The sequence below is a fragment of the Gobius niger genome (assembly GCF_951799975.1).
Source record: "Gobius niger genome assembly, chromosome: 16".
NCBI lineage: Eukaryota > Metazoa > Chordata > Actinopteri > Gobiiformes > Gobiidae > Gobius > Gobius niger.
Genome location: NC_136867.1, coordinates 10,911,090 through 10,933,266, shown reverse-complemented (window position 1 = coordinate 10,933,266; position 22,177 = coordinate 10,911,090). Strand labels below are relative to the sequence as shown.

The 22,177-nt window shown below is 43.9% G+C and overlaps 3 protein-coding genes across 3 annotated transcripts in view; 1 reads left to right on the top strand and 2 right to left on the bottom strand.

Annotated features, from left to right (window-relative positions):
• Nucleotides 1-10,892, bottom strand: part of LOC306976423 (KATNB1-like protein 1) — a 54,959-nt gene extending 44,067 nt beyond the window's left edge. Inside the window, exon 1 of the mRNA XM_079574348.1 lies at nt 10,762-10,892. The gene's annotated coding sequence lies outside the window, so the exon portion shown is untranslated. The remainder of the gene's footprint in view (nt 1-10,761) is intronic.
• Nucleotides 10,262-18,091, top strand: thbs1a (thrombospondin 1a). The gene is made up of 22 exons (XM_079574338.1): nt 10,262-10,379; nt 10,459-10,543; nt 10,634-11,193; nt 11,353-11,431; nt 11,524-11,613; nt 11,699-11,808; nt 12,107-12,232; nt 12,534-12,630; nt 12,715-12,888; nt 12,966-13,142; nt 13,260-13,433; nt 13,510-13,790; nt 13,872-14,090; nt 14,186-14,293; nt 14,661-14,820; nt 14,906-15,024; nt 15,332-15,566; nt 15,653-15,880; nt 15,963-16,234; nt 16,320-16,417; nt 16,533-16,672; nt 16,749-18,091. The coding sequence occupies exons 2-22, from the start codon at nt 10,480-10,482 to the stop codon at nt 16,754-16,756; spliced, it is 3,519 nt and encodes a 1,172-aa protein (XP_079430464.1). The 5' UTR covers nt 10,262-10,379; nt 10,459-10,479; the 3' UTR covers nt 16,757-18,091.
• A 406-nt stretch (nt 18,092-18,497) lies between these two features.
• Nucleotides 18,498-22,177, bottom strand: part of fsip1 (fibrous sheath interacting protein 1) — a 32,374-nt gene continuing 28,694 nt past the window's right edge. The window contains exon 10 of the mRNA XM_079574111.1: nt 18,498-19,732. Within this exon, the coding sequence (XP_079430237.1) occupies nt 19,622-19,732 (111 nt within the window). The 3' untranslated portion in view covers nt 18,498-19,621. The remainder of the gene's footprint in view (nt 19,733-22,177) is intronic.

Below are 22,177 nucleotides of genomic sequence, written 5' to 3'. Positions count from 1 at the left end.
TGTGCCAGCTGACTCCACTATTCCCCATCTGAAGGGCTGCCCGAGAGAGATTGATGGAAATCATGAGAGCGCAATGGAAGGGATTTTCTGAATCAAACGTCACACATTCTCCAGGAGCCACAGTTCCAACTATAATCTCTGTGATTCTAGCGCTTTCAGTAGAGGAAGCATCTCTAAGTCTAGCTTTGCCTGCTATACATACTGTATAACTTTATAACAGGACATCCACCACTTCACCTCATTCATAAAACACAACTCTAAAACACTCTCAACCTGTTTCTGCTGCCAACAGCGGCCTCCTATTTCAGAACCAACTGATGAGCCTGACTGAAGCTCTTGCTCCCAGGAAACATTCAATATAATTTAGGATAATAATAGATTAAAGAAGAGGCACAACTATTTATTCATCTAGGTCAACTTTCCTAAAATAAATCCAGTACCTGACCAAGAATTTCTAGGCTGAGTTTATTTTAAAACTATAAATCAGTTCAAAATGAGGTCGCGTTCCCAGGTTGTGGTGCACAGTCTCCAGGGGAGCGGTGTTGGCAGAGATGTCGCTCCTGCCTGGAAGACGCCACCGAGTTGCCAGTAGATGGAGAAGATTGTGGATTTATGAAGCACTAACGGATGATAAAAATGCGTGTGCCATTAATTACTTCAGGTTGACCATGACTGCGCTGTTGACTGGTTTCTGAGGGAAGAGCCGAGGAATGGGTCCCAGAACACTGCCTTTGGACACTCCACTACACGGATGACTGCTTTGAAATACTGCATGATTTATTTTCAAACTCAATGTGATTGCAATATGGGGAAGATGTACATACATGCAGCTCAAGAAAGATATCGCTCACAACATGACTTGACTTTTTTGACTATTTGTCAAGAAAAGAAACCCTGAATGCACACAGGTTGTAGAACTGTACACATCCCCCATAGTCTTTGAAGAAAACCTAAATTAGAGTCTAAACAATAAGTTGGGGATTCCAGGGCAGCACACGTGTATAACCTATAGCTCGAGGCAAATCTGTGCAATAAGCTACTGGAAAATATTACATCCCACCTGCTTTTACTCAGCAAAAACATCTGCAGGAATCCAAGGAATCTGAAAGATAACAACATCAGCTCAGCTTAAATCAGCACTTCGCACATAGACATTACCAAGGTGGGACCCTTGTCGTGTGCCCCACATATTAGAGACAACAGGTTTGCTCAGGAGAGATCACATCTGCCTGTGTCCCCATTGTGCTAGAAGTAGGTCAATCACATGCTGCGTGCCGTAAAGCAAACATGAGTGGCACATTCATCTCCAGACTCCAGAGCAGCAAGGACAAGATTAATGTCCCAAACGTATCAGTGGGAATCCATATGTGATCCCAGAAAACGGTCCACCAAAGAACAGGTTATTATCTGTCCATACGGTTTACACACAATTATCATTCATAAGTGAGTTAACTTATCAAATAGTATGGTAATATGCAGGAGGCTTTTCTTTTTTATCATTTACCTTCGCTCAACCATGAAAGTCCCACTAAGATTTCAGAATCTCTTTGTCAGGGGAGTGCTGGCCCCAGACGGGTAACGCATCGTACAGTGGGTCATAATGTGTTCCGATCTTCATCAAAATCACAGAAATGATTAAACAGTGTCAGCTAAAACGAATATCATCCATACATCTACATTTTATCATATTTTTATTGAGCATAACATGTAAACATTCACAGGAGAGGAAGGAATAAGTAAGTAAGGAGGAATGGTCCAAGATTCATCCTGATCATTGTGAACGTCTAATCTGCAACTACAAAAAAGCAGTTATTGCTGCAAAAGCAGGATCAGCCAGCTATTTAATACAGAGGTTCACTCACTTATTCCACACTACTGTGAATGTTTCAGGTGTTTCTGCAAAAGATCTCAATATTTCTATTGATGATAAACGTTGCCCAAGCCCTGAGGCAGCAAAACAGCCCCACACCATGATTCTCCCTGCTCCATACTTCACAGTGGGGATAGGGTTTTGATGTTGGTGTGCTGTTTCTATTTGTGTTTGTTCCTCCCAAATTTTTCAACTTTGGGTTCATCAGTCCACAGTATATTTTTCCAGTAGTGCTGTGGAGCATCCTCTTTCGCAAACCAAAGTTGAACAGGAGGAACAGACAACATCATGTGTGGAGGTATGGAGCAGGGAGAATCATGGTGTGGAGCTGTTTTGCTGCCTCAAGGCTTGGACAACGTGATATCATCAATAGAAATTTTGTTTTCAAAGATATTTTGCACAAAGAGACCTGAGACATTCACAACAGTGTGGAATAAGTAAGTGATTCTGTGTATTAAATATCTGGCTGATCTTTTGTAGCAATAACTGTTTTCCTGCTTTCCACGCTGTATTGTGACTGTTAACATGTTATGGCCAATAAAAATATGATAAAATGTGAATGTTTGGTTGGTTGGTATTAGTCTAAGCAGGCACTGTTTACTCATTCTTATGATATTGATGAAGATCCAACCACATTTAGTGACCAATTTAGGCAGAGAGTTGAGAAAATACTTTTTCTTCCCAATGTACATGTCTTTAGTGGTAGGACTGGTAAGGGTAGAACAAACAAACTCCAGGCAGAGAGGCACCACCCGGCTCAGGAATCAAACCAAAGACCTTCTCACTGTAAGGCAAGCGAACTAACCGCTGTGCCACCGTGCATATGCACAACATTACCAGTTATTTGAATTTCTATTCAAGTTAAACACGGTTGCATTTCCGTTATTGCCTGGTTTATTAACTTTTCTGTGCTAGTCATTGTTTCATACGACATGGCCTCACTATTAGGCAGGGGTTAGATTCTCTCTGTATGTTAACTCCCACAAATAAGGACTCTTATGCACTACATAAAGTAAGTCCAAGTCTGTGATCAGCACGTAAACATACTGAGGGGAGATATGAATTTAAGCCAACTATGTCGTTTCATTTATACCATTGTGTGCACTGGAAATACACCCAGACAAAAGGCCATGCACTCGTCAGCATCATCAACTTGGAGTAATAAGTAGGTCAAGTTTGCTTCAGCTTGATCGCTCCTGTGGGGAGGCCATAAAATCTCTTGCAGTGTAAAAGCCTTACTGTACCCAACTCAGCCCCGGTGCGGTGTTTTATATCCAGCTCCCAGTTCAACCCTTACGGCCTCCGTGTGCTTGCGTGAAGTCATGAGAAAGAGGTGAACTCGCTTTTGTAGCTGCACTTCAGTGAGTGTGTGACTGTGAATGAGCAATCACCTGGCTGCCATCTCCCGCACTTATTTCTCTATGAATTTAGGGTCCCTCCGGGTCTCTGCACTTCCTACAATTGGTGTGGAATTCAAGAGCGGAAAGCCAAGAAAAGCGGGCCGTGGCTATGTGCACAGTGCAGGGGGATTGCTGCTGCTACTATCATGGGGCGATTTCCTTTACTACTTCCCATCAAGGAATAGTGGGAGAGACAGGCTCTGATGGTGCTGCATGAATGAGGTCTTACACACATTTGCAGCTCGATCACAGGTTCCCTTTATTTCACGGCACCGAATGTTTCTAACCTTTGCCACAATTCTCTTGGACCTCGTTTTTTTTTTTCACTTGTAAAATTAAGAGAAGTCTTGCTGAAAGGCACTGCAGCCGCCAACACGCACCCACTGACTGTGGTGAGTTCTTACTTGCATCATGAAATCTGACAGTAACATTTTTCAAACATTCTAAATCCGCTGTCCAAAACTTTTGAATTCTCATCCATTCTGGTGTTTTTGTGTGATCTCTTAAGCCTTGTTTCCAATGGTGCAGTAAGAACTGGGATGGGTCACTATGGGAAAATCCACCACTGCCAAATCAAATATGATATGTGGCCGCTACTGGTTCCATCATAGCAGAATATTTTAGACATGAAGTTTGTGTAAGTGCTCATGCAAACCAGGAGTTTTCTATTGCTGTAAAGGTTTTCAAAACTATTCATCGCCTTGTAAACTCCCTAACCCGATCTGGGCCAGGACAATTGGGAGTTTCAACAAAGAGAAACTGGGTGGGGCTATTGGAACTTCCAACTCCTTAAATACACTTTCAGACCAGAACTGACAAATCCCCCTGGCTCTGAGGCAAGACTTCTTTCATTCTAAACAGTTCAGACCCCTACTTTCGCCCAACGCTAGGCCGACAAGAACACAGAAGTAACAAATGGGAAGGGAATCTTGTACAGGTCTTTCCAAATGACACAGGTAAGCGCAAAAATACACCTCTGACCACCATGAACCTCTCACTCACACAAGCAACCTGGTGTTCCCTGTCAGTCTCCCATCCAGGAGCTATCCAGGCACAATCCTGCTTGGCTTCTGAGATCTGACGATGATTTACAAGGAGTTATGGACAAACGGAGACGTGCAATAACGAATTATTGGCGATCGCATTTACGGAGGGAATTCAATTCAAACAAAGCTGCTGGAGAACTGGGCGTTCAACTCTTAGACAATACAGGAAGGAGAAGAAGGTTAGCGGAGGAACTAAAGGGTCAAACAATTGTCTTCCACTAACATGATTTTGCAGTTGGACAAATATTTTTAGCTGACCTGTCCTTCACTATACCACACGCAGTTCTACTTCGCTAATCTTCTCAAAGTTGTCAAAGCCGACCCTGCGAAGAGGCGTCTTTCTCAAACATTATGCACTTCTTGTGTGGTCATCTGGTCTCCCCAAAACAAACAGTGTCTCTGAGTGGACATTGTGCATTCCTGTGGACAGTGCTGCGGTCTGTCAGCTCATTAGTCAAAAGCGTGCATTAGCAAAAAGCAGTGTCCGCCGTCATCACCCGTTGCCCATTACGCTGTGCGCCTGTACCGACTGTACCGACTGTGGGACACGGGTGGCTGCTCCAGGACTGCAAAAGGACTGCAACATAATCAGACTGTGACATCAGCACGGCACACTCACGGCTCCCTATCCATCAACTTCAAATTGTCCGTCCATGCATGCCTTGGAAATGAACGTGCAGCCAGTTGTTGTTTTTTGCGTATGAACTTACAAAATTACTGGAAAAATTTCTCAAGAGTTATTTGTTACTCAGAAGTCCGGTAAGTCTCCAACCTGTAGCTCAGGGGCAAGTCTAACCGTGGCGCTCCGCCCGTTTCAAAAGAGCACCGCAGTGACTTTTAACATTTCTGTATTGACTTGAAGAGTCAAAGATTACAGGCTGCACATCTACCCAGCTTTCATGCCTTTCCACAAAAAAGTGAAGGAGCTTTTGCAGCTGGTCTCAAAACTGTGGAACTCTCTCCCATGAAACATTAGAGCAGCTACTTCAGTGGAGAGTTTCAAGTCGCAGCTTAAAACCCGCTTTTTTTTTTGCACTGGCTTGTAATTTAAGTTGAGCAAGATCATTTTGCATCATTAAATGTTTTATATCTTAGTATTTTTCTACTGTTGATTGTGTGTACACCACTTTGGGGCAGCTTGTTTGTTAATGTGCTATAATAAATAAACTTGACCATAACCTTCCACTCTGTGCTGACACCTCTGACCCACAAGTCCCATAATCACTCAAGGATCCTCAAAACAGAACAGTAGCTCTCTGCCTTATCATTTATCAAAGTAATTCTGAAAAGCAGAATGATGGGCACAAATCATGTCTCGAGCATCGAATCCAATTTAATTTTTCCTTGATCACATTGGATTCCCAGATTTCACCTGGAAGATACAAGGCTGCGAGTTACTGAGAGAATGTGTTGTGTGCAAAGGTCAGCAAACCACTAAAAGATCATGTTCAGCAGATAGCATAAATCACTCATCATAAACACTTTTGATAGGGTCACAATTTGTTCGGCTACACTGAAGATGTAGCAGATTGATTGCAGCAGCCTCCAGCAAAAAAAGCTAAGAAAGTTAGAAAGCACACGCTTAAAGCCATGTTGTGCAACATTTCCACACGACGCAGAGAATACATTTCTAGAAAAAGCAAATCTGTGTGTTTCTTTAATGACCTGTTACGACCTCTTCATATGTCATTGTATAACATCCTTAATGTTTTCCAATCCAGATGACCCCCTTTTTTTTTGTAAAATCCCATTAAAATCCATTACCCTTGAAGTTTAATGTCAGGCCAGTAACAAAACGAGAGGTCACCACCTGCTTCTGTTCAAGTTTATCAGTGACTCAGTACTTCCATCTAAAACAAGACTTTCTGGCGTTCAACCCTCTCTGCCCCGTTCACTGACAGACACACTTTTAAGATAAATGTTACAGACTAACTAGAAAAACACTTTTAATCCTACTCACCACTACTTTCTCTCACTCACACATACACACACGCCTTGTACTTTTCCAGCGGACTAAAGCTGCAGGGGACAGGACAATGGCACATGCCCAGGTTGAAGCCAGTAAAAATGCTTGATCAATTACTCACACACTATATAACAGAGTTTGGGGCAAAAGTTTAGACTTGCCAGTGTGAAAGAAACGCAAGTCTACTGCGTCACGGATTGGCTAACATCAATCATTAAGTGCCCATCTTCGGTAAAGCTGCACGCCGTTTCCATGAGCTCATAAACGCATAAGGACGTATAATTGTGCCCAGAGCGGGGAGAGGAGTTATTTTAATAGTCCGTGGAATTGTTTTATTTGAAATTGTTAAGGCTCGCTTAGTTTAATGCTTCCAGATTATAGAAGACGTAAACAACAAACTTCTGTGCATGCGTTGAAAACAAATGCTTCATAAAACCACTACAGTGGAAAATGCACAGACTTACACAATGGCTTAATGGCTCCCACTCATGTATATAGCACCTTTCCATTTACATTACATATAATTTTCTTCTGCACTCTGTGGTGGTCCGGTCATAGTAATAGGAAATAACAAAAAGAAACAGCAATGATCAATAAAATAATGTGAGCTATAATAATGTTTTAACTATAAAAATGTTACCAGGTAAAACTAAAAATTTAAGGACGGAATGATATCCAAGCTTTTAATCAAAATGTTGTAACTTGACAGAAATTTGAACCCTAAAGCAGAATATCCATTTTTCAAGCTCAGATGAAGAATACATCATCTGCTTTTGTTCAACAAATGTATAAAATGTTTGACCTCCCAATTACCACCAGGCCCAGCTCAAGATCTAATTAGAAGTATTGTATTTTCCGGACTATAAGTCACAATTTTTTTCATAGTTTGGCTGGAGGTGCGACTTATACTCAGGTGCAAGTTATATATCAAACTATATCATTTCACATGTTCATTATTTTCACACTGACAGCCGATAAAGGGCGATCTAGGCTTATGTGCCGGTATCTGCTCCTCCTGCACGCCTGAAGATTTAATCGAGCAGCAGAAAGAAATTTGGAGTGAGCGAGAAACTTGTGAGGGACGGCGAAAATCAGAGGTTACTCTTACTGCAATGAAGAAAACAAAAAAAGCTAATTGCAGGCTGAAAGCTAGATGGCCACAGCAAGAGGAACGAGTTCACAAATGAGAGCTTGACCAACGTGATGCCGGGAGAGGCTTGTCAACAGTGCAGTTACGCCTTCATGCACAGGTAGTTGCAAAGGCTGGTGCGACTAAAACTTCGGAGCGACTTATAGTCCGGAAAATATGGTAAAGCAGATCTAAAAGAAATCTATGCAAAATCTTAATATTGCCCTGAATTGGACTACATTATTAACCATAAAACCACAAAATTGCCTAACCCAAATGCATGACTCAAGTATGGATGAAATATGTTCTGCTCTGGCAACTCGGGATTTAATCTTCACAGTTCAACCAACTTACTAGACCAAAATGTATTATCAAGGCTAATTATAGAAAGTGATCCATGCCCTCACTGTCTATTATCTGGCCCCTTATCGCGCTGAGCAGAATCTCTGTCTTTCCCTCGCCCACTGTTGTGTCTGACGGCGCATGGGAACGCGTTACTAGGGAATGGAGGCGCGTAAACACGGTCTATCTATGGTCCTGTTTCCGCTTGGACCCAGGGCTCCTCGCCAAGCCTATAACACCCATTCATTCAAACTCCGGAGAGAGCGCTTTCTCTTCCAGCACTGTCTTGTCAGTTTCACCTCCCACGCTATGACTTTGCGCACACACGCCCACCTCCCTGCTCGCCTCATGATGTCTCTACTAGGCCCCGTCATGAAACCAAACTCCCTTCCAAGGCCCCAAGAGGGTTCTCCCGGTCATTCCAGCGACTGCTTGAGCTGGAGGCATTAAGAGTCTTATCACTTCTCGTAATCCTATGTTTCAGTGGCAGCAGTAAATATGCCATGCACACTGCACAGGGCCTTAGACTTGGGGGAACGAGGATCCAGATGTGGTATGTCCCGTCACTGGTTCAGCTCCATATATCGGCTATTTATAGACCGAGCCTCTGTTTTGCGGACATCACACTTCTCAGGTTTCCCACGTTTCCAGGAGCTTTTCACCTTGTGTGAAGCGCCCCAAAAACACGCTTTCTACTATTTTATTTTTTATACTGAAAAACCCTGGAAGAGTCCCGAATCTCGAAGCTTCAAATACTTCTGTAAATGATGGAGGGTGAACAGATAAGGGGTCAGAGGTCAAATGCTCTCAACCTGAACTTAAACCTGATCTTTCGTTCCAACAGTGGTCTCACGACAGGAAAAGAATGCGAGATATGCTCATAACTTAAGTGAAAGCCTTCTCCTGGAGTCATGTGTGGACTTGTGTATTAGATAATATTAGACACATAAGCATTAATGAGCTACTACTGTGCACCAAAGCCACTTGTAGCATAACAAGTATGCCGCAGTTTTAAAAGAAAGCAGGGGCGGACTGGGACTGAAAAACAGCCCTGGACTCTGACCAGCCTGGCCCAAATTAGCGTAATTGTGCACTTCCACAAATACATATTTTAACCTCTTACCACCCGCCCTAACAATAACGAGTGCATTTTCCCCAGTTCGGCTTTTTATGGTTATTTTTTTGATTGGTATCATCAGCAAAATGAACGGGAAAGGTGGTCGTAGAAACAGAAGCAAAATCGTTAATATATATAATAAATAATAATGGTCCCAAAATTGAACCTTGTGGTGCACCATACTCCACGGAATTCCTTTTAGATTCATGTTTTTTTTTACCTAAATCTAAAAGCTTCTCGACCGGAGAGCAACAATGTAACGCCTCATTTTAAAGTTAAGACCTACAAAAGTGATGGAAACTTTTCGTCACGTCGCCACATTTTTGTCATATTTTTGTTGTTTTATTAATGTTTTTTTCTATCATTTTTTTGTTCTGTTTTTCTCACGTTTTTGTAGGGTTTTTTTCCGTGTTTTTCTCATGTTTTTGTTGACTTTTCATCCTCTTTTTCTCGCTATTTTGATGCTTTTCTTTATAGCTTTTAGATTTGGGTAAAGCTCAGTTGATGCGGGACTGGTGGCCCTCGAGCCAGTGGCCCTTCTGTGCTCTTCCAGAATGGACATATGGCCAGTCCGCCCCTGAAAGAAAGGGTAGTAATTCAGTCGGTTTGTGGTACTCAACTTACAAAGGCCTATAGGACATGCTGGCCTGGTTCTTAAATGAATTCAATAGATTTCATGCCAACTGAATGCAATTGTATAATAATAACCATTACAAGTGGTCGCACTTCTGTGAGTCTCACACTTTTGAGCTGCTGCTTTTTGAGTGGCATTTCATTATAATATTCTGTTTTTTGCAGAGAGGAAGGGGAAATTGCACAGAACAGAATCCTAGAAAGAGTCACACATTTTCAATCACGAGGCCCTCTAGTGGTCACACTTAAAAACAACACGGTATAGTTACTACAACAAGGCATCATGCGGTATGTGGATACGCACATAATATAACAACCATTTTAAAAGGGGATTTTGTTTAAATATGCATAAGAACTATTGCTTTATAATTATGGCTTATTCTCAACAGTGTTAATTTGTCAAAATGGTGGGCTATTTTTACGGGCAGATTAAAAATAAGATAAAGATTTGATAAGAATAGGAAAAGCGAGATTCTGAGGAAATGCCACACATAAGGAATGTCCTAAAATAATGAACTGGACGTTAATTTGACCGGAAGCGCCCACTTGGCCCGTGCGCGTGGATGAAATATTTGTCCGGTGATGAGGGCTTGGCTGCGGAATGCATTTTTCCCCAGTGTGCGCGTCTCGGATATTACTCCGACTGGCTCTGAGGTAAGATAGAGGGGCCGCCCCCATGCACTCGCACTGCGCTCCCATTGGTCCACTCAGAGGCTCTGGAATGCCCTTAAAACATTTAAATAGCACATCTATGAGCGGGATAAGGCAGAATAAGCACAAGCAACGGGATAAAGAAGAGAGTGGTTACCTAACGGGATATTGCACTTTTTTACTCTAGAAATACTTCTTTTTTTTAAGGGGCATTCTATTTAACAGGTGAGTACAGCACTTTCACTTACTGCCATTTCAAAAAGAGAAAATGCTCTGTAGTCACATCATTGTAAACTTTTCTTAGGTTATAATCTGAGATTGGACAATGATGCTGTGCGGCATCTTTCTGCTTCTGATGCTTTGGAGTGGAGAGGGGGCGCGACTAGCAGGTGAGGACGCAAACTCCAGGCCTACAGCTCTCTGGAAAAATGTATTTACTTGCGCATTATTTGTAAGCAACTTGTATTGATTTCCTTTAGAAACGCGTGATGACAATAGCGTCTATGACTTGTTCGACCTGGCGAGAGTGAGCAAAAGACAAAACGGAGTGAGCTTGGTGAAAGGCGCTGACCCATACAGCCCTGCGTACAAGGTGCTGAACGCGGACCTGATCCCCGCCGTGCCGGGCAGCTCGTTCAGAGACCTGCTCGACTCCGTTCAAACCGAGAGGGGATTCCTGCTCCTGGTCAACCTCAAGCAGTTCAAGAAGTCCCGGGGCAGCCTGCTGACGGTGGAGAAGAGCGACGGTTCCGGACCCGTCTTTGAGATCGTGTCGAACGGCAGGGCGAACACGCTGGACCTGGTCTACTCCACCGCGAGCCAGCAGCAGGTCGTCTCCATCGAGGAGGTGGACCTGGCCACGGGGCACTGGAAGAACATCACGCTCTTTGTCCAGGACGACCGCGCGCAGCTGTTTGTGGGCTGCGAGGAGATCAATGTGGCGGAGATGGACGTGCCAATCCAGAGGGTGCTCAGCCCGGAGGTGGCAGACATCGCCAGGCTCAGGATTGGAAAGGGAGCCGCGAAGGACAAGTTTATGGTGAGATGCCTTTTTTTTTTTCCTTCGTTTTTTTGTTTGTTTCAATGCATTTAGAAATTGCTTTATAATTAAATGTAGACTATATATCCCACTGTATTTAGACTATACATTCAGTGCCAGTGTATTGCACTTGTTAACAGATTGCAATGTGATTTTTAGGGAGTGCTTCAGAATGTGCGTTTCGTCTTTGGCACCTCTCTCGATACCATTCTGAGGAACAAGGGATGTCAGAGTGGAGGTATTTACACAGCAATAATTATTAACAGTAATTAAACCCATAAGGCTCGTGTGAATAGAAGCTCATTAGGCTCTCTCTGTCTGCCCCTGCAGCTGCTCTCACTGATGTCATGACCCTGGACAACCCCGTGAACGGCTCCAGTCCCGCCATCAGAACAGACTTCACGGGCCACAAAGCTAAAGGTGAGTTTATCCCCAAAAGCTTGCCCTCGCACAGGTGTCTGGTAGAGCGTACAGTAGCTAATGTGACTACTGTTTGTCTCCTCAGATGTGCAGTCGGTGTGCGGCTTGTCCTGTGAGGACATCAGCAGCATGTTTAAGGAGCTCAAGGGCCTCGGCGTGGTCGTCAAACAGTTGTCCAATGAGCTGCGGAAAGTGGTAAGGGTTTCAGGCTCTGCTCTTTGTCACTACTTAACTCTTTTTCCGCTGCTCCCATTACACACGGAGCCACTTGTCGCTTTAATGGAGAGCGCCAGCCAAGTTACTAATGAGACCCATGTGAAGATACAAATATGTTTGGCCGGGTGCTGAATTCGCACTGCATCGCTAGAGTCAGGCAATGTGTTCATCACAATGTCGCTCTGTGATTCATTTTGTATTGGAACCTTGGCAAAGTGAAAGTTTCCATTCTCTGTCCACCATCATAACCCCCCTCTCTTTTTCTTTTTTCTTCAAGTCTGAGGACAGCCTCTCAATGAAAAACATACTGGATATCCACAGTGGAGTGTGTCTCCACAACGGCATTGTGCACAAGGACAAAGCTGAATGGACTGTGGACGGCTGCACCGAGTGCACCTGTCAGGTAACTATCCTCTTTACTGTGCACTGCTCCTGCCACAGATCTGTCAACACTTGAGGAGAGCAGCGTGGGGCCTTTAGTCTCATTATCAGGGTGCAGAGAAGGTGCTTCTGTCTCTGTAATTAGTTAGGTGATGAGTGAGTGCCAGTCAGGTTTATGTGTTGCAACAACACTGTGTCATGTTGCTGATAAAAATCACCCCATTGAGAAAAGTAGCAATTAGCTTTGGCCCACAGCCAGAGCGCTGTGTGAAGTAAGTGAACCATTAAGCCATTATCCTGTAATAATGTGTGTTCCTTTGCAGAACTCTGCCACTATCTGCCGCAAGATCTCCTGCCCCCTGATCCCCTGTGCCAATGCCACTGTGCCGGATGGAGAGTGCTGCCCTCGCTGTGGGACCTGTAAGTCCCTCTAAACACGTTTATAAAATAACTGACCATAATATGAATATGAACTGAACAAATGGTAATTTGATTTTCTTACAGCTAATGACTACCCTGAAGACGGCTGGTCTCCTTGGTCTGACTGGACTCACTGCTCAGTGACCTGTGGCCGAGGCATCCAGCAGCGCGGCCGCTCCTGTGATCGCATCAATAGTAACTGTGACGGCACCTCTGTGCAGACCCGTGACTGCTACCTGCAGGAGTGTGACAAACGCTGTAAGTTCAGCCGCTCAGACTCAGGATCATAAAGATGTGTTGGAGAGTACTCACTGACCCGTATGTTTTTCTCACAGTCAAACAGGATGGAGGTTGGAGCCATTGGTCACCGTGGTCTTCCTGCTCGGTGACCTGTGGAGAGGGCGTCATCACACGTATCCGCCTGTGCAACTCCCCCACACCACAGATGGGAGGCAGAGACTGTCAGGGAGAAGGACGTCAAACTGAAGTCTGCCGCAAATCACCTTGTCCAAGTAAGTCCACATTTATTACTTACTAGACACTACACTTCATATTCATTTTATTTCAATGTGTTGTATATGTGTTGAGGAAAAGTCATTCATGTTTTATTTTTTTTCATTTTTTTTAAGTCAATGGCAACTGGGGCCCCTGGTCACCGTGGGATGCTTGCACTGTTACTTGTGGTGGAGGTGTCCAAATGCGAAAACGACTTTGTTCTGACCCTGTCCCTAAATTTGGTGGAAAGGACTGCGTTGGCGATGCAACTACATCTCAACTCTGCAACAAACAAGACTGTCCTATTGGTGAGCATTAAACCTACATCATCACAAATTGTTCACTTTTGTTTGGCTTTTTCAATAATTGAGATTTGTTTCGCAGATGGCTGTTTGTCCAGCCCCTGCTTCCCCGGTGCTAAGTGCACTAGCTCCCCTGACGGCTCATTTAAATGTGGCAAGTGCCCTCTTGGCTATTCTGGAAATGGCATCACCTGCAAGGACATTGACGAGTGTAAAGAGGTCCCTGATGCCTGCCACAATCATAATGGAGTGCACCGCTGTGAGAACACGGAGCCGGGCTACAACTGCCTGCCCTGTCCTCCGCGCTTCTCTGGCCCTCAGCCTTTCGGAAGAGGAGTGGAGCAGGCCACAGCTAAAAAACAGGTTTGAAATACTGCTCGTAGTCAGATATTGTGGCTAACTGGATTCCACGTGCAGGTTTTAATTCTATACTATTTGCTTTAGGTTTGCGCGCCCCGAAACCCATGCAAAGACGGGAGCCATGACTGCAACAAAAACGCAAACTGCATCTACTTGGGCATCTTCTCCGACTCTATGTACCGCTGCCAGTGCAGGCCTGGCTATGCTGGGAACGGACACATCTGTGGAGAGGACACTGACTTGGACGGATGGCCCAACATCAACCTCTTGTGTGTGGAGAACGCCACCTACCACTGCAAGAAGGTAGCCAGACCCCACACAGTCACAATAACAAAGTGTAGAGCTCACATTTTCAGAATGAGGATTGTGTTCTTAACCGCTTCTTTGTTTCTCTATAGGATAATTGCCCCACCCTTCCCAACTCTGGCCAAGAAGACCATGACAAAGATGGCCTGGGTGATGAATGCGACCATGATGATGACAATGATGGAATCCCGGATGATAGGGTGAGTTTGAAATGCAAGCTTTTTTTAGCGAAAAACCATGCTTTCCTCACAAAGCCGACATAGTAATCAGCAGCAGCCAGTCTTCCTCTGGGCTACAGGAATGTTTCAGTTTTGTGTTTCTCAGCACGCAATTGTAAAGGCAGTAGCGTAATATTGTTCCAATGTGAAGCCAAAATTGAGCAAGGGGTGTCTTTTTGACCATAATTTCTGGTGCGAGTTAAGTTTGTGGGGAAAAATGCATACCGACTGGAAACATGTCTCCCATCCAGAGAAAGAAAAGAAACACTATACTTAACAAACAAAGAAGCTCTTAAATATTTAAAGATTTAAAATAGCACAAATGTTTATGCATTTCTCTTTTATTTAGGACAACTGCCCAAAAGAATACAACCCTGCCCAGTATGATGCCGACAGAGATGACGTGGGAGACAGCTGTGACAACTGCATATTTGAGGCTAACACCGACCAAACCGACACTGACAACAACGGAGAAGGAGACGCTTGTGCTGTGGACATTGATGGCGATGGTGAGTCTCACTGGCACTCATAAGGACAATCTAAACAGAAGTAAAGAAACAAACATGGTGTTTAACCTTTGTTGTTTTTATGAAGGCATTCTGAATGAGAATGACAACTGCCCGTATGTGTACAATGTGGACCAGAGAGACACAGACAGGGATGGAGTGGGAGACCACTGTGATAACTGCCCCCTGGAGCACAACCCTGATCAGGTAACATCAGTGACACTGGCAGCTTTCATCCCACACAGGAATTTCCTGCTTCCAGCTTTGCAATGAGCTTTGCAATGCTCTTTTGATCTAAATTCTGAATATAATTTAGGCTAGAACACTGAACACCTGTATGAAGTGAAGCATTTCTAGCATACCAGCACACAAAAAGCCACATTACATTACGAGAGACTTTGCATTGTAGCAACTCACACTGAGGCTGATGAAAGACACTGAATGCTGATTTGAGCTGAGGACAAGTTTTATTGTGTCAATGAAAGTGTCATAATAAAGGAATTCTCCCCTGCAGATCGACTCTGACTCAGATCGTGTGGGAGACACTTGTGACAACAACCAGGACATTGATGAGGACGGTCACCAGAACAATCTGGACAACTGTCCTTACATCCCCAATGCTAATCAGGCCGACCACGACAAGGACGGCAAGGGAGACGCCTGTGACCATGACGACGACAATGACGGCATTCCCGATGACAAAGACAACTGTCGGCTGGCCTTTAACCCCGACCAGCTCGACTCTGACAGTGAGTCACTTTCACTTACAGCCTACAGACTGTAGCTCTGTCATGTATCACATTTGTGCTAATCTTTTACTTTTCAAATTCTCCAGATGACGGCCGTGGTGATGTGTGCAAAGATGATTTTGACCAGGACAAAGTGCTGGACATTTATGACGTGTGCCCTGAAAACTTTGCCATCAGTGAAACAGACTTCCGTAGATTCCAAATGGTTCCTCTTGATCCTAAAGGCACCTCTCAAATCGACCCCAACTGGGTTGTGCGGCATCAGGGCAAAGAGCTGGTCCAGACTGTCAACTGCGACCCTGGCATTGCTGTTGGTAAGCCCTACCACATAGCTGTATACTGTGTAAATATAAAGTACTCGAGAGATGTTTAACCATATCCTGTGTAATATTTCAGGCTTTGATGAGTTTAGCGCGGTGGATTTCAGTGGCACCTTCTTCGTCAACACAGACAGAGATGATGACTACGCTGGCTTTGTGTTCGGATACCAGTCCAGCTCGCGCTTCTATGCCGTCATGTGGAAACAGATCACACAGACATATTGGTCTCACACTCCCACCAGAGCACAGGGCTACTCAGGCCTTTCCATCAAAGTGGTCAACTCCACCACTGGTCCAGGGGAGCATCTGAGGAATGCCCTGTGGCACACTGGGGACACCCCAGGACAGGTGAGCTACTAACCACATAACATGAGCTTCACACAACACATTTTATTTATGGATCTTAATCAAAGGTGTTTATTTTCTTCCCCAGGTCCGCACTTTGTGGCATGACCCCAAGAACATCGGCTGGAAAGACTTCACAGCCTACAGATGGCATCTCATTCACAGACCCAAGTCTGGACTGATCAGGTCAGTTTTTACACTTACATCATGTAACACATCTGCATAGTAATGTGTTTATATGGAAATATCTTAAATCCTATTAGAAATGTCAGTGATCTAACAAGCATCTCACTTATTACAGGGTGGTGATGTACGAGGGCAAGAGAATCATGGCTGATTCTGGAAACATCTATGATAAGACATATGCAGGAGGACGACTAGGCTTGTATGTGTTCTCACAGGAGATGGTGTACTTCTCAGACCTCAAATACGAATGCAGAGGTGAGCTACTCAAAGAGCATTTCAGCTTGTGCAATTAAAGGCCTGACACTAATGTTTTCTATCCTTATGATTTCAGATTCATAAGTGGACCAAAGTGCCTCAAAATGAATGTACATGAAAATATAGAACAAGACATGGATCAACATCTCAACATTGAACTTTTCCTAAAGAACTGCACTCGATGGAGAAATGACAAGAGCAAGTGAGGTAAAGTCGCCTCAGGACTTAAAGCCAAATACAAGTTCAATGATCTCCACCAATGACTATGAGCAAGAGTGCAGCTCGGAAAAACCTGGCCTCCCCTTTTCCACTCAAGGAGGCCCTTATGTATCGCTTTGCACATGATAATCCGCTGTGGACGAGGGACCAAAGGGAAAAGTTTCCTTATTTTTTAATTTTATTTTCAAGCAATAATTATCTGCTGTGGACACGTGTTTGAAGAATGCAATTTGCAAACATTTTTTGAATGGGGAGCTAAAGCCCCTTGAAGGAACAGTTGAGGGACCATGGACAGTATGGACTGACTGTTACTATCAGAGTGTGCCGTGTGGTGTGCATGTGTAAGCGTGACTGAAGACAATGAAGACTAATGGAATAATAAAAGTAATGACGTTTCCCTCAGATAAACAGACCACTATGTGGTGTTAGGGCTGGCCCAGAATATTCTTCTCAGGAAAGAGCACTAGAAGAATTCGAAGAGCACAAGAGGACAGCACAGGGCCCCAGAGCAAGCGCGTTATCGCAGCTTTGGACTTAAATTGTTATTCCTGGCTGAGCCCGTCAGGGTAAACCACAAGGGCCAACCATTTGAACAATCTTTCTGACACAACACAAATTAAAATAAGATAATGCCTTATCAAATGTGTGGAAGTGGCTTCGCTCGCAGCATCAGACTTTTCTGTGAGCATGACTGGTGTGCCTGAGCTCGTGTATACAGTTATGGCAAGGGAACGACGAGAGGAAACTCTTAATGTACAAACATTACCTCATTTCTTATTGTATCGAGGCCAGAAACACACAAGAATAACTTGTCTTACAAACAGAATAAAATGGTTGGCTTCTCGGTTGTATTTTAGCAAGACTTTAATAATGTTATGCTGTATATAAGATATTTTTGTAGCAAGAGAAGCCCGAGCTGGAAAGGATGACAGAAGTGTAAAGTCTATTGTTTGATATGTATTTTTTCTGTGCATTTTTGATAACTTATTGTTTTATATTGGTTATTTCATATTTGTAGATATATGCTATTTAAATAATTTATCTGGAAGTGTAGCCTGTTATGGAAGCGCTTCTGTCTGTAAAAACCTATTTGCACATTGACATGAGGATGTTTGTCATTTTGTATGTTTTTGTATTAGTGAAACCTTTCTATAAACATTTGTACCATAAGTGCTGTTTATACTCTGCCTTGTTATTTTGTAATGTCAACTGAAATAAACCTCTAAGACCTTGCTCAGTTGAAAAATACTTACTTCACTGTCTATCGGCTTTGACTGAGGGCTTCCTCTCTATAAAAAAAAGCCGATCCCCGCTGGGTGTAAGAAGACTGGAATCCATTATCACAGAATCTGGAGAAGCCTCGGAGTCAGGGAGTATCCTTGGGAGGCGACGGAGGAGAGGTAAAAGTGAAATACAACCCGCTTTGGCAGCACATTCACACAGATCTCATTACACATGCATCTGCTTACACCTCCAAGTTCACTTCCAATTTATCTGTGGAAGCAGTAGCCGCCTGACACTCAAATTGTGCAATGAAATGCCATTACTAAAATCAACTGTTTTTTTATTGTACAAATTCTACACCCAATCACCCACCTAATAAAATAACAAATAAATAGAAAAGAAACAAACAAAGCAGGTACAGTACAAGTGTGTTTTTCCCCCCAGAATATTCAGCATCCAGTATTGGGCTTGGACATAGGAATAAACAGAGGCGTATGAATACTTCCCGAAGCCACTGTATAGATTCTGTGCAGCGCTAGAAAGAGTTGTAATCTAACACAGCAGCTCGAAAAGCCAGACCGTCTGCTGCAGCTCTCTTTACATTAGAAGTGACCTCATTCTTACCATAGTGAGCTCACTGTGTTTCCATTACCCCAAATGAGGCGCATGTCTTCCCTACATCGCCGCTCATATCCCCTTGATTAGATTTGTAAAAGTCTACCTACTGTGAAATAACGACAAGGAAAAAAACAAAAAACAAGGGCCTCTTTTGAACTTACGTTTCTTTGCCGTCTGACCTCCAGAGATCTGCTGTGAAGTCGGAATGCGCAAGAAGAAAAAAAAAGTCCGTATCGAGACGGGGTCAGAGTGTGGGGGCGAGGTGAGAGGCGAGGGGGAACGTAGGTGTCGAAGGGTGCTGAGGTCACCCAGGTGCAGCTGAGAAAGACTCGACTAACAAGAGATTTAGGAGCCGCGTCGACAGCTCAAACAAAAATGTCCCCCGAACAAACCAGGCAGAAGACGGGCCGGCTCGAGCCCCCGAATTTTATCGAGGGACGTCTGGCTCTCCTTTGTAAATAAAGAAAACTGAGGTCACGGTGCCTCAGATTTCAGCAGATAAAACACTAATCCGATCCATCCCGAAGGCCTGGATCCTCTAAAGAAGAACGGGAGGAATGCATTTAACTGGTTAAAGCTTATACCTGGACCAAAGACACTGTGTCTGCATCCATGTTTCAGCCTTTAAACACGACCCCAGCGCTGTCTGCGTGTGCGCAACAGAACATTCTGCGGTCCGAGACGCCGTTATTACATTTAATGGGAGCAATTTTCTGTTCTCATCTTTGATATTCGGGCTAATAATACACATGATGTTGCTGTGTTTCCTAAAATGCAGCCATATAAAACGATGCAACGGCCAGTCTGGTAACACAGTAAGTGGGAAATATTCGGTGGCGGTTGGTGGTCTCTTCATTCAGACCTGATGATTCGGTGTCGATGGTTGTGTCAGCGCCGGGTTAAGTTGTTCATATCGACGTCTCTGGTCCAGGTTTCGGCCAGTTCACACTCCTCCAGGAGACTCCCAAGCTGCTCCTCAGTCAGGTCTGGGCCTTCACCCTGCAACACACGGAGCGGGGTCGCGCAATTAATCACAATCAAATCAAGGTACAGGACAGGCGCATACAGAACACATATCCTTTTAAACATTGTTGCTTCTTTCCCCTTCCTGCTGACTCAAAATCACATTCCTCCGCCTGAGCTATCCTGAGAGCTAAAGCTAAAACTACACATTAATCAAAAGTCCTCCTTTTTTGGACGATGAACTGGACCACCCTCGGAAACTCAGTGACCCCCATTTCAGGACACAGATTCTTAAATACATGGGAACAACACAAGGCTAAAATGTTATCGCATGTTTTGGGAAATATTACATAGCTTCTTGTTCTCTTGATGGGACCAGACACATTCCAGTGCCGGGATCCTCAGCACCATGCAGTTTTAACAATATTAACCAGAACTGACTGGGCTGTTGTTTTTATTTTAAGTTTCTGAAGAAATCTGTTTATTTTTAAGAGCAAGAAAGTGGCAGCAGAGATTAGCATGCATTTGGAGATTTGAGCACTGGTTTTAAAATGTCTGCTATCCTGCCTTGTGGCCTTACTTTCAGACAGTAGGGGAGAAGAATCAAGCTCATCCACTCTGGTTTCGATGCGTGACTGAAAAGCACAGCTGATGCCTCATGCCAACCACAATTTGTCTGAAAGCCCGAGTGTTTTGACTGTTCACTTCTGACTGTCTATAAAAAGTGTGCTACAGATTTTAAAAGCCAACTTGCATTTAACTAGTACCAGGCTTCTCTCAGAACTGGAAGGTACAAGTAAGTATTTCCAGTGGAAAAGTGGGAAAAATAACATCTTAGAATGACTGAGGGTTCTTTACTGGCCTAACATAAGGCTGTGAGTCCTTCTAGTGGTTGACCTCTGCTGGTCCATACTGCTGGGCAGGCCAAAGGTGTGTGTGGGTGACTGATATGCGTTTCCCTCCATGACTGTTTGCATGTGTCTTTGGAGACAGATACACAAAGGGAAAGTCTGGCAGCTTTAGCTCAGCACTGCCCAATAATTACACTGAACAGGAATAGAAATTTACAGGGAACAGGACACTAGACGATGTATTGGAAAACAAAAACACAATGACACAACTGCGTTGTTTAAAGTGTGAGGTTTCCAAGTTCAACCCCATGGTGTCAGGTGTTTGAAGCTCAGTAGCTATTGAGAGCTCCTCTGTGGAAAACTACACATGATTGTCTGTATTGGTTTAAGCCACAAAAATAGAAGCAGTGAAACATAAATCAGGATTTTGCACTAACCAGAGGATAGTCACAGACCCATGAGTGATCTGCGCCCGACACTTGTTCACAGACATACATCTTTTGGCAAAAACATGTGAAATACAACTTGAAGGTGGAGAGTCTATGCACCCAGGGCACACTGAAGATATCTATTGGAAACGTTGTTGGAAAGTGAGAGATTTATGGATTAATGGCACATTCTGAACTCTGTTAAATCACAGTGTAAAAAGGAAAATTCTTAAGCCTCATACTATCTTTTATAGCAATAATAACAATTATTGTTTAAGTGCCAGGATTTCCTGGTGCTGTTGTGCAGAAGCTCGGCACCTGCAGCCCAGACCCACTGGGCCTTTTAGGCTGTACTTCTGAAACACTCTCTGTACAAACAAAGCCTTGAGACCTAAGCCTTTAGTGTGGTCATATGTCACTCCTCTGTCCTGAGTTAAATACACGAGATAGAGAGGAGTTCAATGTGCTGTCTTCCCTCAGGATACGACTAATGCTCTACACGCAGCATCCAGCAAATGAAGAATGAAGAGGTCTGTCTCGGATGAGTCTATCCCTCTCAGTCTACAGCATTTACCCCGTGGACCAGGAGCCTGCCGCTCCTGTCAGCTCCTGTGCACACAGCGCTCCTCAGCTTTCAAGGTCACTGACTCCAGCCACATACCTCCCTCTGTCAGCACTGAGCAGCCAGGGGCCAGCGCTAATACAAGCAAGAATGCTGCTCATCTCATTCTCAGGGCACATTTAGCTGTAATGGAAGACATATAGGCCTCTATGGTAAACAATGACCTCAACGTAAATATAGCAGTTCATAACAAGACACGGCTTTCGGTTTTTCCCCAGTCACAAACATACAGAAAACCTTTTGAGATGTATTTGTAGAAAGTGCCCTATGGAAGTCTGAAATCAAAGTCTGTCAATAAGAGCCATGGGTCATCTCCTCAAAATGGATGGATCTGTTTTAATGCTCCTCGTGGCAGCAACATACTGTAGGTCACACCGTGTGCATGACTTTTGTTTTTCCCCAATAAACTTGAGTTTAAATCTAAAAAGTGAGCAAACTTCCAACTGCCATTATTTTATATAGAAATACTAAATCAGGACTGTTGCGGTCATACCACAAATTGTCACCAGTCTAAAGTAATCTTCTAATTAATGGACAATCGAGCTGCTGCCATGGCATCGAACAATAACTTTTGGTTCCA